This window comes from Hyperoodon ampullatus, assembly GCF_949752795.1.
Source record: "Hyperoodon ampullatus genome assembly, chromosome: 13".
Classification (NCBI taxonomy): Eukaryota; Metazoa; Chordata; class Mammalia; order Artiodactyla; family Ziphiidae; genus Hyperoodon; species Hyperoodon ampullatus.
In genome coordinates, this window is record NC_136926.1 from 66,235,229 (window position 1) to 66,253,857 (window position 18,629).

Below are 18,629 nucleotides of genomic sequence, written 5' to 3' on the forward strand. Positions count from 1 at the left end.
ATCGGATTCAATTATAAGGGTATTTTAAGACGTAAGCCCCTTTCTCTTGCTTCAATCAGAAAAGCTATGCCTTTTTCTTTTAATTTGACATATTAAAGGATTTATAACTTCAGAACAAAAAAGGAAAACTTCTGTTCAAGGCAGATTTTAATCGGCACAGGCATTGTGCTATAATTTGGGAACACCCAAGGTTTAGTCTGGAGAATTTGAATTTTATTTTAAAAGTTATGTTTTAATTGTAGGTCCCTGCTATGGAGACCGCATTTGGAAGTGGTAGGGTCCCTGGGATGGAGAAGAAGATGAGTTTGTTGGGACTTTAGGGAGGCTTTACATTCTATACAGAATTTGTCTGATAAACTCAGTAAACGTACAGAGACATCTAATCTGACCACAGGGCTGAAAGACCGACAGGCACCATGTGCAACCTCAGGCTGCAGGCAGTAGTAAAAGACCAGGACAAGGGGGCTGGGCCAGACACGGACCTCCTTGTCCCAGGAGTGTCCCAGCTGTAAATAAACCCCAGGTCCCAATGAAAAGGAGTTACCAAGCTCTTGTTTGAAAAAGGATTCATGCAAAGGAACATATTTCTGAGTGAGAGAGAAAAAAAAATTTTTTTTAATTGACTAACTCCAGTTCTGCTCTTAGAGTGACTGGAAAGTCTATTTACCTGCTGACTGACCAGTAATGGAAGTGCTACAGTTCATCCTAGGGCAGCCCTCAGACACACGCTCCACCTGGGCCCTTCTAAAAATTTACTCCCTTCAGTCTTTTTTTTTTTTTTTTTTTTTTTTTGCGATACACGGGCCTCTCACTGTTGTGGCCTCTCCCGTTGCAGAGCACAGGCTCCGGACACGCAGGCCCAGCGGGCATGGCTCACGGGCCCAGCCGCTCCGTGGCATGTGGGATCTTTCTGGACCGGGGCACGAACCCATGTCCCCTGCATCGGCAGGCAGACTCTCAACCACTGCTCCACCAGGGAAGTCCCTACCTTCAGTCTTGAAAACACTTAGATAAAACCTTCAAACAAACCAAGTACTTCCCTGATACTACTTGTCACTTATTTCAAAGTGTCTACAGGTACTGGCTTTCATGTTTTCTGCTATTCAAGTCTATATATAGATTTTAAAAGCCTGAGGCAGATCTATTTGAAAAGGGATTAAAAGAAGTATGAAAACACTTTCTAAAGACCACTTGACAGTTTAAGAAAAATGTCAGTTACAGGTATATACATAGCTGTTACCTTGGAAATCACACCTATTCACTTCCATTTATATGAACATAAAATATCTTTTCTTTAAAACAGACGTGAAACTAAAATAAGACACACTATAATAACCATTTGATTGGAATCTCTTGTCTAGAATCTTATCTTTAAAAGCTATGGCTGTAAACAAAGTAACAAACACACTTTCTTTTCAATCAATTCGTTTACATGGTAAATGCTACCCTCTGGGGGAAAAAAATCTCAAACTTTTAGATAAGAAATATTCTGTTTAAAGGGGTTTTAAAGAGGATTTGGAGGAAAAGTCTCAGCACTTCATTTGTTTAAAGAAGGAAAGGGGGACCTTCCTGGATTGCAGAGAATGATTATATTGTTTTACTGACTAAAGTTCTCTCTTACATAGTTACCTATTTATTCTAAATGTTGGTAGAGGCGGTTTAACTACCAGTACAAACTGATTTTAAACAGGAAGCATTCCAAAAACACTTAAAAGCAAATGTTATATATTACGTTGACTCAAAGGCTATTATATAAAACATAAATGAAGAAAAAGTTTAAAGCAAATGCGTTTGCTCAAAATGAAATGTGTGTATAACCTGTACGGAAGCTAGCAGCACGGAAAGCAATGGAATGCATGCATTGTCACCCTTGATGAGCTGAAGATGAGGGAGAAGAGAGATGGGGGGAGATGGAGTTTGGGCCTTGCTGGAGCTACTCCATCCTGACTCCTGGACCTCCGGGATTGTCGTGGCCCAGGGTAGGCAGCTTTGGGCTGATATGGTCTACTTGGCCTCTGGACCACATTGGTCTCGAGATCCCTTCCGCTGGGATGGCGTGGAGAGATGGCATCAGGGCTGCCTGCCTAGGAACATGGCCCAGCGTGGCCCTCACTGCCCAGCACCTGCTGGCACAAACTCTGGACCCACTGCCCACCTCTCTGACTTACACTCAGCACTGCCCCAGAAGAGGAAATCTCCAGAAGAAAAAAATTCTCCTTTCGAGATTTCTTTTCAGATTGATAAAATATTGCTTTTTACAATAAACACTAAGAAGGAAAACCCTCCACCTTTAGCATCTAAAACAAATCAGTCTGTTAACCTGAAATCATGTTTTAAAGAGGCATCTCTTAAGTCTCTATTTATAGCTCTCTGATAGCTGAGAAAGCAATTAGCTATATTATAGCCTCTTAGGCAATGTAACTGGCTTTACTAATTACATTCTCATTAACACCGTTTTATCTCACTGCTCTTAGTGGGAGTTCTTCAAACATCCTTTTGGCTGATAGGGTATATGGTAGTCTTCCATCCCATGCTGCTTAATTTTTCACAATAATTTGTTAATTTCTTATCAGGGATGCCACACAAAAGAAAAAAGCTAATAGGTCTCTCCCCAGATAAAAATACTTTAAGTAAAACTATGGGTTTACTTACAGGATCTAAGATCTAGCTATGCTTAGTGAGAAGAAAACCAATAAAAAAAATTGGGTGTTAACTGGATACCATAGGCTTGCATCTTTCCAGGTCTTTATTTTTCTCTCTGCTTTTAAGTGCGTCTCAGAAACATAAACCTTGGGGGACTACTGTGAAAAAAAAATTAAAGAAAACTATAAAGGCTCATTTTAAACTATGAGTTTTAAAAATGCTACAATGACAGATGTCGCCAGAGGTGTCCATCTGTCCAAATGATTTAAAGCACATTTCTGATCACTCTGATTCGTAGCTGCAGTCTATGGAAATCCCATCTGTAGGTTTATAGTGACCTAGTGTCGATCTCTGCTTTCCATCCTCTGGGATGTCTGAAATGGGTCCAGGGTGGAGAGTTCTCAGTGCTCCCTCCTCCTGCTGGGGTCTGGTGGGCCTAGAAGCCTCTTTTGGTTCATCTCTGAGTACTGCTGGCCACCACCACAGAACCTCTGAGGGTTTGCTGGGATGGGGGTGGAAGGGTCTGACAACAAGGTCATTGGTTCTTTAGAAATGTTAGTTGGTGAAGGGGGAGGCTAGAGTTGTGGCAGGTGGACAGGGAAGAGAAAGGAGTTGGTACCATTTAAGAGTAGATCACAGACCTGTTTTACACTCCAACTTAGCAATACCTCTAGACTTTTGAAGTGCACATTCTTTGAACCGTCAATTCCATTTCTAAAATTTTACAGACATAACTATACAAGTAACCAAAGATATATGTAAAGGGCATTCCATGCAGTATTATTTGAATTAGCAAAATACCAACAGCTGTTTAAAAAAAGAAAAGAAGTGGATATGTACTCATGTGGAAAGATGGCCAAGATACAATGGTAAGTGAAAAATTAGAGAGGACAATGTATAATGCAATTCATTTCAATCTTCTTTTAAATTATTTATTTATTTTTTTTGGCTGTGTTTGGTCTTCGGTGCTGCGTGTGGGCTTTCTCTAGTTGTGGTGAGCGGGGGCTACACTTCGTTGTGGTGCATGGGCTTCTCATTGCAGTGGCTTCTTTTTGCTGTGGAGCACGGGTTCTAGGCGCATGGGCTTCAGTAGTTGTGGCTTGCGGGCTCTAGAGCGCAGCCTCAGTAGTTGTGGCACACGGGCTTAGTTGCTCCACATCACGTGGGATCTTCCCGGACCAGGGAGCGAACCCGTGTCCCCTGCATTGGCGGGTGGATTCTTATCCACTGCGCCACCAGGGAAGTCCCCATTTCAATCTTAAAAAGATGTATCAGTATGTTTGTATCATCAGCTAATAGGTCTCCCCCCAGATAAAAATACTTTAAGTAAAACTATGGGTTTACTTATAGGATCTAAGATCTAGCTATGGGAATTCATGAAAAGGGAGGTCAGGAATGGGAGAGGATACTCTCATTTTACATATTTCTATACTATTTGAATTTTTATAAGCCTATATTTCATTTCTAATAAAAACCCAATCTACAATGATACCCCTATTTAGAAAAGAGCTAACATGGCAGGCCTGAGACTGCCATCCTAGAAAGGCCTGCTTACAAGGTTGACCCTTGGCTGGCGTCTGGAAATGTGGATTTTGAGAGGGTTTTCAGCAGTCCATGATAAGAATGGCTCACTGAGCCTAAACTGTTTATGCAAACAATATGGTTTATGCTGAACGAACCTGCTTTCCTTCTGGGAGTCTGGAATTTTGGTATGTGCTAGGCAAAGGGTGCCCATGTCACTGACTCTCAGTAGGGAACCCTAAATGCCCAGGCTCAGGTGAGCTGCTCTGGTAGACAGGTCACAGGCATCATCACTACTCAATGCTGTGGGAATTAAGTATATTCAGTGCGACGCCAGCGGAAAAGGACTCTGGAAGCTTGCACCTGGCTTCCCCTGGACTTCACCCCATGCACCTTCTCCCTTTGCTGATTCGCTTTGTATCCTTTTGCTGTAATAAATCATAGCCATGAGTACTACAGCATGCTGAGTTCTGTGAGTCTTCCTAACAAATGGTTCAATTTGGGGGTGAACTTGGGGACTCCCAGCACATTCCTATTATTCTTTTCCATAGAACCTGCTTCTTGACCTTCACAGCATTACCAAAATTTTTGATTAAACTCTATATCTTTTCACTAGACTGTAAGTTCTGTGAGGTTAACTATATACATTTGTTACTACTACATACCACACAAATATTTAATAAAGTTTGTTAAATAAAAATAAGAAAAAAAATCTCAGTGACTAATAACAGATGATCTGCTGGAGAGAGAGTGTGAGAGATTTCCTTCTAGATTCTGGGATCCCTAAGAGACACTCAAATTAAGACAAAAATTAATGGCAGAACCAGACGCTGCATGCCCCTCACTTGTGCTCCCACCCGAAAGGAGAAACTTGTAACAAAAGTTTCTCAGCCCTCTAAGGGCAGTGTCACAGTAACAGGAGGTCACAGGCATCTAACTTCTAAGACGCACACAATGAGGACACGTGCTCCTCAGGGCTCAAACCATCCACTTCTACTCTCTCCCTGTGGCTTTTCTCCCACTCCCCACCTCACTTGCAAAGAATGGAAAAAGCCACGTTAACCACCATGGACTAGAGGGCTGGACAGCTGGCAAGCCGAGGGGTTAATCTTGCACTGACATGCACATTTGCCCAAAGCAAATTTGTCTTAGTGACGACTAATTCCCTGATGCTCCAGATATCGGGAGATGACATGGGGCCGGGGTCTGCCCCGGGCCGCCCACATCGCTGGTACTGACTCAAATCCTCCCTAAAACCCTGGCCTCGGGGCCACGTGACTTACTTGCCTTTAGGTGCCTGGGTCCATTTTGCGGGGTGTATTTTCTCCATTCCATCACCTCACCCTACTGCATTCATCTAAAGCTTATCACAAAGAGAAATTAATCTGCCATTTCTAGTGTTATCAGGCCTCTGCAGTGAGTTCAGTACCATGTGGTCTGGTAGAAATCCTCCTAAATCCTGGAGAGTCCTTTTCTGGGTTCCCTCTGAAGGGCTGAAGCCAGCAACGGCACCTGCATCGGCGGGGTGGCTTTCTGTAACGGCGGGGCTCGTGCTCCCTGCACACCCCCACCCCAGCCAAACCTCCTCTCTTTTCAGGTACTGTATGCTTGTTTTTCTGACCACTCACAGTCCACTAGAATGTAAACACCTAGAGGGTACAATCTATCTTATTCACCTTTGTACAAGGTGCATTTAGGGGCAGTGCTTCACAAGGTATGTGCTTAACAAATATTTCTTTAGGTGAATCAGTGCCTTGTTCCCTCTACCTGTAGAATGGACACAATATTGGCTATCTTTTTGTCATGCTCGTGAGAAGGAAATAACTGAAATTCCGGAGATAACAGAAAGTAACATTCCAAAATTGTAGATTTAAGTGTCCCTTGGATCCTATTATTCCATTTAAGTTTCTGGCCACAGGGAAGTTCCACAGACTGCTAAGTAGAAATTAAACGCACTGATACTAGGATTTGAAGGGGTTTAAGTACTTTTACATCTGCACGTAGGAGGTGGAGGACAAATGACCCGATGAATGCCAGCAATGTTTTCACAGTTATACCTACCAACGTCTCTCCGATTGTCACTTCTCCTGTTCCCCCAGCTCCCCTGTCCTTCCATTAGCTGGTATCTTTCCCAGTCACCTCTGCCATCCCTTGCTTTCTTCCCTCCATCAGGCCGTTCTCAAATTCTCAGATTGAAATAACCTACAGACCCCTCACCTCCCCCTGCCCCGCACCTCTGCCTCGGCCCCTCCAGAGTGGGGACGGCACCAACCACACCCTGTCTGGCTCTGGCTGTGGACACCCCGCCTCTGTTTCCCTGCTTCCGACGCTCTTTACCTTGCTGGCCTTCAGAATGTTGATCTGCTCTTCATACACCGTGTCTCTGTTTTTCTCCAGAAAACTATCTGAAAGGTACTCCACCTGGAGCCACGGCAGGAAACAGAAATGGCAGTTAGTGCTCCAGCCTGACCCAGGACCCTCAGCAGCTTCTCCAGTAGTTTCAGCTCATCCACAGTGTCTCCTGAAAAGAGCTGTGCGTACATGAGAAACCCACAGGTGTTCTCATCCAAAATGCAAACCCAAGATGTGATCAGGGTTTACATAGAGGGAGTTGAATATTCATTTTGCGGAAAACCATATTGTTTTTAAAAAGGAGTTCCTGTAAGATGGCCTTTAATAGAAGGCTTCCTTTGGGTGCTCTAAATGCAGCTTGTCAGCCTCACCCCAGATCAACTGAATTAGAACTTGCCTTTGAGCAATACCCCAGGTGACTTGCACACACATGAAGATTTGAGAAGCACTGGGCTAGCGCACATAGAACACAATCCACGTAGAGAAATTCTAGGTTTACGCCAGCTGCTGGGAAAGGAGCTACCTGAAGAAGAGCCACTCTTTCCTTTTCTCTCTCAGGCTCCAGGAGAGGAGACAAGGCCCCACCCAAGAGACCCCAGGCCCTCTGAATTCAAAGGTCAGCTCCCTCTTAGCCCAGGAACCCCGAGTCCACCTTGGACGGGGCTCACAGAGCACCAGGCCCACCAAGAGGAGACCCACCTTATCTGCAAAGTGGACGACAATGAAGGCGGTGTTGGACATGCGGGGTTTCTGGAAGTGCTGGCTGCCAGAGTGCCGATTGTAGAGCTTCTGAGCCCAGTTCTGGTCAGTTCCTTTGGGGACCTGTGGATCCACAAAATCAGGTGCTTTGTGAAGAGGAAAAAGGAAGCCAAGAGTCAAGGCAGAGTGATGGAGTCCTCCAGTAAGCTGACCTCATGAGGCTGGATTCAGCTCTCAGACCTGGACCCTAACTGGACGTGGAAAGCAGATTCAACCGTGAACACTTGGGATCCCACATGGCATACCCTCAACATGCCCTGTACGCTGGCACCCTGAAGGGGTACGCTGAGCCTCAAAGAACCTGCTGTTTGGCAGACGCTGGAAGAGTTGGGAGAGGAAGAGGGTGGAGGCCAAGGTCACAGGAGTAGAATCATAACCCACAGGATAAATCTGAAGATGCTTCTTTGCTCTGGTGGGGCCAGTGACTTCAGGATCATGAACACACCACATCCACCTCCAGGGCCAAGCTCCTGCTCACTCAGGTCAACTCCTGCAGCAGGAAAGCCCACTGGCTCTCTCTAGGGTCATCTGAATACCAGTGTCCTGGCTCAGCTCGAGTCTGTCCTTTTCTCTGGAGCCTTTCCTGACCACCCTTGATCTCACTTTGGAATCCTTCCAATTTAGCTCTTACACATGCACTGCCTAATATTGTTCATCATTTGCTTTTTGTGTATTGTCTTGTCTCTATAAACTGTAAAGTAAGCTTGTTGGGTTCAGGAAGTATGACTTACTGTTTTTTTTCCTGTCCCTCAAAGAACTTAAAATTGGATTCCAGCCATGCATTGGGTGCTAAGTACCTGGTGATTGAGCTACGCAGTACTAACCTCTACCTCCCCCAAATTTAAAGTTAGAGATTTACTACATGAATAATTCTGAAGGTCAGCCTCTTTTATTATCTTTAGAGATGGCTTCAGACGTGAAAAAGCATCTTGCTTTGTTGAAAACACGACACGGAGTCACTGTAACCACCACTCAAATTGTCAAGAAAGAGGGTACCTCTTCTGATGGGAAGGTGCTCCCCACCACCCGTCATCCTTCAGCATCACTGAACACGCACCTTCCTCAGCTATGGGCCACCAACTGACTTGCCCTTTTCATTGGTTTAGATTGTATATTTGGATCAGGCAGGGTTGAAGGTGACCCTTGCACTAGCCATTTAAAAAGGGCTTTGGTTAGTAAATTAATAAAACCTGTGCCATACGAAAAATGCTTACACACTTGAGAACAAATTTCTTATATATTTTGTAAGCAAACAGATTTTTCTCCATATCCAACTTGGTGTAACTAGTATTGAAGATCCAGTGCTAAGTGCCACAGGAGTTTTAAGAAAACTCCTTCTTGAAGGAGGCTATTAATTGTGTTGGGCAGACAGAATAAAATATATTTAATTCAGCATTTAAAAATATATTGTTTTGGGCTTCCCTGGTGGGGCAGTGGTTGAGAGTCCGCCTGCCGATGCAGGGGACACGGGTTCGTGCTCCGGTCCGGGAAGGTCCCACATGCCGTGGAGCGGCTGGGCCCGTGAGCCATGGCCACTGAGCCTGCGCGTCCGGAGCCTGTGCTCTGCGACAGGAGAGGCCGCAACAGTGAGAGGCCCGCGTATCGCAAAAAAAAAAAAAAAAAAAGAATCTGCCAGCAGCTTCATGCGAGCCTCCTTACTCTCCTCTCCAAGGGCACTGGACCAGGAGCCTGGACCCCAGCTCTGTCCTCATCCAGGTGGGTACTGTCCCTCAGAGGGCAAGTCCCTCTGATCTGCTCTGCTGGCCACTGGTCACAGCAACAAGTGAAGGCCCCATCTATATGAAATGTCCCGGACAGGCAAATCTCCAGAGATAGGAAGTAGATTAGTGGTTGCCTAGGGCTGCGGGGGAATGGAGAGAGACTGCTAAGGGGTTTCTTCAGGGGACGATGAAAATGTTCTAAAATTGATTGTGGTGGTGATGGCTGCATGACTCTGAATATATTAAACAACACTGAATTGTGTATTTTAAATAGGTGAATTGTATAGTTCATTAATTCTATCTTAATAAAGCTGTTAAAAATGCATTAAACCTGACTTTACTCTTTGTTATTGAAATAAAACAGAGAAAACATGGGGGTGCGGGGGAGGGGAATGAAAGTCCTCTGACTTACTAAGCCCCTCAACAGCTTGGGGTATACACCCTGTGGCCCAGGACAACTTTTCACCAAGGTGCTCTTGGAATCTTGTCGGAAACTGTACTCTCTCTTGAAGATGTCTGGCTGTCATCACTGGCCTGGGACGTCGCCAGGGGCCAAAGCCTGCCCCAGCCCAACAGTTGACAAGAGCTGACTGCTAAGGACCCCAAAGCCAGTTATTCCATCTCTGCTCCTTGTCCTGTCTTCCGGGGCCACTGCCACCACGGCCGCCTCCCCGGTCACTATCTCACTCCATCCCATACCTCCGTGGGCTCCCTGATGCCCTCTCGAATGACCCTGCCCCCATCAACCCCAAATCCTCCTGCGATAGCTGGGCCTCCAGGACTCTGCTGTCCTAACAGCTCTAGGCGGAGGTGGCTCCTTCCTCCCCACCTGGCAGCCATCTCCTCCAAGGCCAGTTCCGGGCCTTTACTTTTCCACACCCACAAAACAGCCTCCCCGCGTGCTCAGCGAGACGCTAATTCTAGAACAACTCAACGACCCATTCTGTCCCTTCCCTGGGTAGCTGGCTAAGATCACACGTCAGCTGCTCTTCCCTTAATCGACTCCTGCTGATAATTTAATATAATTTAGTATTGCCGCCAGAAAATAAAATCAAATTTCACTGTGTGCGTCACTGCTATGGATTAAGACACTGTGCCCAGATTGAAGGGGAGAGTTGACCCCGACAACTCCCACACCTCACTTTATGGTCTCTGACCTCAGTAAACACATCTCCGCACTCGGTCTTGCTCGTCCGTATTTGTAGGACACCCTGTCCCCTCCTCCTCTGTTCTCTTCAGCTTCTAACCCTGCTGCATCTTAGCAGATGCCTCGTTTCCTCCCTCATAGGGAAGCTGGCCATCAAGCAGGAAACTTCAAATTCCTGCTCTACATCCAGAAACGCAGCTGCATCCACAGCCCTTGGATCCTTCGGGCCCTTCTCACAGGAGGGGGCGCTTCTTCCCCTGGCCGGCATCCTGCACACGCACCCCTGCCTCCTAGAGACCTGGCTCCGCCCAGCTTCCCTCTCCCGGAAGCCTCTCCCGCCTCTCCTCTCTCTCACCTCCTCCTTTTTATAGCTTAGCCTCCAGAAAGGAATTCAGACGTGCCATCTCCACTGCCTCACCTCCTATCCTCTCCTCAAGTTACTGAAATCAGGCTTCGGCCCAGACTACTTCCTTGAAACTGCTCTAAGCAACAACTCGCTGCCAGATGCAGGGCCTCCGAGGCCCTCACCACTGCTGACCCCCTCCTCAGCCCCTCCGCTCCTCGCCTAGACCCTCAGCATCTCCTACCGGCTGGAGAAGTGCAGCGCTGCCAGGGCACTGCGGACTCCAGTCTCTCTCCAGCTTACGTTTCACACAGTTGCCAGGGAGACCTGTCAAAAAGTGAGTCACATCTGATCACACCTCTGCCCCGTTTCACACCCTTCCACCCCCAGAGCCTCCAGAGTCAAGTCCAAACGCCTTCGCCGGGCAGGCAAGGCCGAGCCTCCTATCCTTGGACGGTTCCTCCTCCCACCCTCGCCTGCCACCACCATGGGCTCTCTCTGGACAGATAGGACCATTTCATATTCTGTGAATGTGACATTCCCTTTGCTCAGAACCCCTCTGCCCTCATGTGACCGCTGCTTACACAGCTGCCCTGGGCACGCTTTCCCCCTGAAACTTTCTTCTCAGTGTTTCCATTTCCCTGTCATCCGGGGAGATGATCTCAGTGCTTGCTCGACGCCCTCAGAGGTGTGTTGAAGGGAACATGGGGTTCGCAGGGTGGATGAATACAGGAAAGGCACTTCCCCCGCCTCCACCACAGGCTTCAAAGCTGCTCACAAGCCGTGGCCTCTGGGGCGACGTCTTAGGAAACCACAAGCCCTTGGTCTTGATCCACAGTAAACTCTCATGAGAGCAGCCTTGCCCGGGTCAGGAAACAGAAGGGTATCCACCTCCCCGTCTGCAGGCTGCTTTCCTTCTACTGCCTCGTCGAGCGAGGTCCATCCCCGTCGGCTCCGCAGGCTGGGTTCCATGAAACAGAGAATCCTAGTCAACAGGGCAGAGCTTGCTGCCCCGACCCAGGCCTTCCTTTTTGGGTCCCTAACACAGTCTCCACAACCTGAGACGGTGTCTGTATCTTCATTCACTAGAATTGCTTCCCGGGGTCAAAGCATCATTTTCACAAAATTCCTGCTAAAATGCAAGTATGTGATTTATGAGAAAACATGCACTGACATCTCAAATCCTATCACCCCTAATCAGTTTGTTCCTCCAAGAGGGAGGGACTGATGACCGAGATGTGGGGAGGGCAGGGGACTCGGGGTCTGAATTTGGCGGAGGCACGCTTATGCCCACAGCATCTGCAGCAGCCTTAGTGCTGGGGGAGGAGAGTTTTGTTACGAGCAGCCTGGAAACTATCATTTTCCACAAGCAAACACCCTCTTCCCTGGCCGTGGTTACTGAGGAGCAGCTGTAGTTTGCGGCTCAGTCTGGGTCCGACGATAAATTCATGACTGTAAGGAAGCTTTTCCACCTGGAGGAATCCGGAGCACTTTGCTGTCCTGGTCCCCACGCCTCCTGTGCAGCTTCTGGCACCCATCACAGGCTGAGGAGACCCACCCTGCGTGCTGCCTCTTTCAGTTCATGGCTACCCCGTCTCCCCATTTCTCATTTAAATCTCAGCCCACTGGTCCCGCTTGCCATTAGGTATATTCTCCAGGAGAAGTGATTTTCCCGATGGCTGCTTTTGACTTCATTTGGCTTTGTGGCTTGTCGCATGGGGGTCGCAGAACCCACTTCTTCACAGCACGATCTCCTGATTCTTTCTCACCCTGCAGAGTGTATCTGAGGCAGTTCCACATCCAACAGGATGGCTCCCGAGAAACGCAAGCTGCCCAGGTACGACCAATTCCATGGGAGTCCCTAACCTGCTTAGGTCAGAGCCATGGGTGCTGCTAGAAGGGTGCAGCAGCTGCCCTGTTTTCTAAAGTCAGATTTACAGTACGATATCCATACAGCAACATGCACCCTTTTTAACTGCACAGTTTCATGACTTGACAAAAGTAATAACTGTTGGTTAAAAATCCATCTGTTACTAGAAGCTGAATCAGATTATGCTGAATGATCCCGAATTCCCACAGTGGTTAAACCTGGCGGAAGATGGTGACTACACGGTGGGGTTTCGTATTATTCCCTAATTTGCTGTTCAGCTTGCCTCCCTTGCTATACTTGTGACTGGCGGCCAGTGAGTTTGAAAGTGTCACATTCACAGTACTACCCCCAATCCAACAGGACACTCCAAGTCCCCACCAGCTTGACTAGCAGGAAACCCAGGCTTATCCTCAGACCTTCCCTTCGAAGGAGCCTCAGGGATGGGGAAGCAAGGACCTAACAGAACTGCTGGGGCTGCGTGCAGCTCAGCACTCTTTCTGACTTGGTGTGCCCTGCCCTTGAGGTCACTCTGCTGTCACTCCGCTGCCCCTGCTGGGCTCTGGTCCCTGCCCACAGCCCTCTGCGGGACCCTCGGCCTCACTCAGGCCAAGCTCTTACCCAGCACCATCCTGGCCCTCTTCACCCTTTGCTGGCCGGCAGGGAGATCCCTGCCTCCACTCCTGACGGTCTTCCCCTCAAGGCCAGACATACAGTAGGTGCATAATACATTCTGGGTGTCTGGCAGGAGTTTGAGTTGGATACAGTCTTCAACTTAAATCACCTAATTTTACCAACCCAAACAGAAGGCACCACAGAGCGTAAGGCAGAGACCATCCCTATAAACACAGCCGGATTTCACCTCCCCTTAGCTTCTTTTTTTTTTTTTTTTTATTAGTTTCTGCTTTATAACAAAGTGAATCAGTCATACATATACATCTGTTCCCACATCCCTTCCCTCATGCATCTCCCTCCCTCCCACCCTCCCCATCCCACCCCTCCAGGCGGTCACAAAGCACCGAGCTGATCTCCCTGTGCTCTGCGGCTGCTTCCCACTATCTATCTACCTTACGTTTGGTAGTGTATATATGTCCATGCCTCTCTTTCCCTTTGTCACAGCTTACCCTTCCCCTTCCCCATATCCTCAAGTCCATTCTCAAGTAGGTCTGTGTCTTTATTCCCGTTTTACCCCTAGGTTCTTCATGACATTTTTTTTTTTAATTCCATATATATGTGTTAGCATACGGTATTTGTCTTTCTCTTTCTGACTTACTTCACTCTGTATGACAGACTCTAGGTCTATCCACCTCATTACAAATAGCTCAGTTTCGTTTCTTTTTATGGCTGAGTAATATTCCATTGTATATATGTGCCACATCTTCTTTATCCATTCATCCGATGATGGACACTTAGGTTGTTTCCAGCTCCGGGCTATTGTGAATAGAGCTGCAATGAACATTTTGGTACATGTCTCTTTTTGAATTGTGGTTTTCTCAGGGTATATGCCTAGTAGTGGGATTGCTGGGTCATATGGTAGTTCTATTTGTAGTTTTTTAAGGAACCTCCATACTGTTCTCCATAGTGGCTGTACCAATTCACATTCCCACCAGCAGTGCACGAGTGTTCCCTTTTCTCCACACCCTCTCCAGCATTTATTGTTTCTAGATTTCTTGATGATGGCCATTCTGACTGGTGTGAGATGATATCTCATTGTAGTTTTGATTTGCATTTCTCTAATGATTAATGATGTTGAGCATTCTTTCATGTGTTTGTTGGCAGTCTGTATATCTTCTTTGGAGAAATGCCTATTTAAGTCTTCTGCCCATTTTTGGATTGGGTTGTTTGTTTTTTTGCTATTGAGCTGCATGAGCTGTTTATAAATTTTGGAGATTAATCCTTTGTCAGTTGCTTCATTTGCAAATATTTTCTCCCATTCTGAGGGTTGTCTTTTGGTCTTGTTTATGGTTTCCTTTGCTGTGCAAAAGCTTTGAAGTTTCATTAGGTCCCATTTGTTTATCTTTGTTTTTATTTCCATTTCTCTAGGAGGTGGGTCCAAAAGGATCTTGCTGTGATTTATGTCATAGAGTGTTCTACCTATGTTTTCCTCTAGGAGTTTGATAGTTTCTGGCCTTACATTTAGGTCTTTAATCCATTTTGAGCTTATTTTTGTGTATGGTGTTAGGGAATGATCTAATCTCATAGTTTTACATGTCCCTGTCCAGTTTTCCCAGCACCACTTATTGAAGAGGCTGTCCTTTCTCCACTGTACATTCCTGCCTCCTTTATCAAAGATAAGTTGGCCATATGTGCGTGGGTTTATCTCTGGGCTTTCTATCCTGATCCACTGATCTATCTTTCTGTTTTTATGCCAGTACCACACTGTCTTAATTACTGTAGCTTTGTAGTATAGTCTGAAGTCAGGCAGCCTGATTCCTCCAGCTCCGTTTTTCGTTCTCAAGATTGCTTTGGCTATTCGGGGTCTTTTGTTTTTCCAAACAAATTTTGAAATTTTTTGTTCTACTTCTGTGAAAAATGCCAGTGGTAGTTTGATAGGGATTGCATTGAATCTGTAGATTGCTTTGGGTAGTAGAGTCATTTTCACAATATTGATTCTTCCAATCCAGGAGCATGGTATATCTCTCCATCTATTTATATCATCTTTAATTTCTTTCATCAGTGTCTTATAATTTTCTGCATACAGGTCTTTTGTCTCCTTAGGTAGGTTTATTCCTAGATATTTTATTCTTTTTGTTGCAATGGGAAATGGGAGTGTTTTCTTGATTTCATTTTCAGATTTTTCATCATTAGTGTACAGGAATGCCAGAGATTTCTGTGCATTAATTTTGTATCCTGCTACTTTACCAAATTCATTGATTAGCTCTAGTAGTTTTTCGGTAGCATCTTTAGGATTCTCTATGTATAGTATCATGTCATCTGCAAACAGTGACAGCTTTACTTCTTCTTTTCCAATTTGGATTCCTTTTATTTCCTTTTCTTCTCTGATTGCTGTGGCTAAAACTTCCAAAACTATGTTGAATAAGAGTGGTGAGAGTGGGCAGCCTTGTCTTGTTCCTGATCTTAGTGGAAATGGTTTCAGTTTTTCACCATGGAGGACAATGTTGGCTGTGGGTTTGTCATATATGGCCTTTATTATGTTGAGGAAAGTTCCCTCTATGCCTACTTTCTGCAGGGTTTTTATCATAAATGGGTGTTGAATTTTGTCGAAAGCTTTCTCTGCATCTATTGAGATGATCATATGGTTTTTCTCCTTCAACTTGTTAATATGGTGTATCACATTGATTGATTTGCGTATATTGAAGAATCCTTGCATTCCTGGAATAAACCCCACTTGATCATGGTGTATGATCCTTTTAATGTGCTGTTGGATTCTGTTTGCTAGTATTTTGTTGAGGATTTTTGCATCTATGTTCATCAGTGATATTGGCCTGTAGTTTTCTTTCTTTGTGACATCCTTGCCTGGTTTGGGTATCAAGGTGATGGTGGCCTCGTAGAATGAGTTTGGGAGTGTTCCTTCCTCTGATATTGTTTGGAAGAGTTTGAGAAGGATGGGTGTTAGCTCTTCTCTAAATGTTTGATAGAATTCGCCTGTGAAGCCATCTGGTCCTGGGCTTTTGTTTGATGGAAGATTTTTAATCACAGTTTCAATTTCAGTGCTTGTGATTGGTCTATTCATATTTTCTATTTCTTCCTGAGTCAGTCTTGGTAGGTTGTGCATTTCTAAGAATTTGTCCATTTCTTCCAGGTTGTCCATTTTATTGGCATAGAGTTGCTTATAGTAATCTCTCATGATCTTTTGTATTTCTGCAGTGTCAGTTGTTACTTCTCCTTTTTCATTTCTAATTCTACTGATTTGAGTCTTCTCCCTTCTTTTCTTGATGAGTCTGGCTAATGGTTTGTCAATTTTGTTTATCTTCTCAAAGAACCAGCTTTTAGTTTGGTTGATCTTTGCTATCGTTTCCTTCATTTCTTTTTCATTTATTTCTGATCTGATCTTTATGATTTCTTTCCTTCTGCTAACTTTGGGGGTTTTTTGTTCTTCTTTCTCTAATTGCTTTAGGTGCAGGGTCAGGTTGTTTACTCGAAATGTTTCCTGTTTCTTAAGGTGGGATTGTATTGCTATAAACTTCCCCCTTAGAACTGCTTTTGCTGCATCCCATAGGTTTTGGGTCGTCGTGTCTCCATTGTCATTTGTTTCTAGGTATTTCTTAATTTCCTCTTTGATTTCTTCAGTGATCACTTCGTTATTGAGTAGTGTATTGTTTAGCCTCCATGTGTTTGTATTTTTTACAGATCTTTTCCTGTAATTGATGTCTAGTCTCATAGCATTGTGGTCGGAAAAGATACTTGATACAATTTCAATTTTCTTAAATTTACCAAGGCTTGATTTGTGACCCAAGATATGATCTATCCTGGAGAATGTTCCATGAGCACTTGAGAAAAATGTGTATTCTGTTGTTTTGGGGTGGAATGTCCTATAAATATCAATTAAGTCCATCTTGTTTAATGTATCATTTAAAGCTTGTGTTTCCTTATTTATTTTCATTTTGGATGATCTGTCCATTGGTGAAAGTGGGGTGTTAAAGTCCCCTACTATGATTGTGTTACTGTCGATTTCCCCTTTTATGGCTGTTAGTATTTGCCTTATGTATTGAGGTGCTCCTATGTTGGGTGCATAAATATTTACAATTGTTATATCTTCTTCTTGGATCGATCCCTTTATCGTTATGTAGTGTCCTTCTTTGTCTCTTCTAATAGTCTTTATTTTAAAGTCTATTTTGTCTGATATAAGAATTGCTACTCCAGCTTTCTTTTGATTTCCATTTGCATGGAATATCTTTTTCCATCCCCTTACTTTCAATCTGTATGTGTCTCTAGGTCTGAAGTGGGTCTCTTGTAGACAGCATATATATGGGTCTTGTTTTTGTATCCATTCAGCCACTCTGTGTCTTTTGGTGGGAGCATTTAGTCCATTTACATTTAAGGTAATTATTGATATGTATGTTCCTATTCCCATTTCCTTAATGGCTTTGGGTTCGTTATTGTAGGTATAGTCCTTCTGTTGTGTTTCTTGCCCAGAGAAGTTCCTTTAGCATTTGTTGTAAAGCTGGTTTGGTGGTGCTGAACTCTCTCAGCTTTTGCTTGTCTGTAAAGGTTTTAATTTCTCCATCAAATCTGAATGAGATCCTTGCTGGGTAGAGTAATCTTGGTTGCAGGTTTCTCTCCTTCATCACTTTAATTATGTCCTGCCACTCCCTTCTGGCTTGTAGAGTTTCTGCTGAGAGATCAGCTGTTAACCTGATGGGGATTCCCTTGTGTGTTATTTGTTGTTTTTCCCTTGCTGCTTTTAATATGATTTCTTTGTGTTTAATTTTTGACAGTTTGATTAATATGTGTCTTGGCGTATTTCTTCTTGGATTTATTCTGTATGGGACTCTCTGTGCCTCCTGGACTTGATTAACTATTTCCTTTCCCATATTAGGGAAGTTTTCAACTATAATCTCTTCAAATATTTTCTCAGTCCCTTTCTTTTTCTCTTCTTCTTCTGGAACCCCTATAATTCGAATGTTGGTGCGTTTAATGTTGTCCCAGAGGTCTCTGAGACTGTCCTCTGTTCTTTTCATTCTTTTTTCTTTATTTTTCTCTGCATCAGTTATTTCCACTATTTTATCTTCCACCTCACTTATCCGTTCTTCTGCCTCAGTTATTCTGCTATTGATCCCATCTAGAGTATTTTTCATTTCATTTATTGTGTTTTTAATCGATGCTTGATTCATCTTTAGTTCTTCTAGGTCCTTGTTAACTGTTTCTTGCATATTGTCTATTTCCAAGATTTTGGATCTGGGAAATAGAATCTTGGATCAGCTTTACTATCATTATTCTGAATTCTTTTTCAGGTAGACTGCCTATTACCTCTTCATTTGTTAGGTCTGGTAGGTTTTTATCTTGCTCCTTCACCTGCTGTGTGTTTTTCTGCTTTCTCATTTTGCTTATGTTACTGTGTTTGGGGTCTCCTTTTTGCAGGCTGCAGATTCGTAGTTCCCGTTGTTTTTGGTGTCTGTCCCCCGTGGCTAAGGTTGTTTCAGTAGGTTGTGTAGGCTTCCTGGTGGGGGGGACTAATGCCTGTGTTCTGGTGGTTGAAGCTCGATCTTGTCTTTCTGGTGGACAGGTCCACGTCTGGTGGTGTGTTTTGGGGTGTCTGTGGCCTTATTATGTTTTTAGGTAGCCTCTCTGCTAATGGGTGGGGTTGTGTTCCTG

The 18,629-nt window shown here is 44.7% G+C and overlaps 1 protein-coding gene across 1 annotated transcript in view; it reads right to left on the reverse strand.

The window, feature by feature from the left end:
• The window catches only part of MYO5B (myosin VB), a 385,365-nt gene that overhangs the window by 94,023 nt on the left and 272,713 nt on the right, over window positions 1-18,629 (reverse strand). Inside the window, exons 13-14 of the mRNA XM_079718130.1 lie at window positions 7,216-7,338; window positions 6,502-6,585 (exon numbers count right to left, since the gene is read on the reverse strand). Coding sequence (XP_079574256.1) covers window positions 6,502-6,585; window positions 7,216-7,338 — 207 coding nt within the window. The remainder of the gene's footprint in view (window positions 1-6,501; window positions 6,586-7,215; window positions 7,339-18,629) is intronic.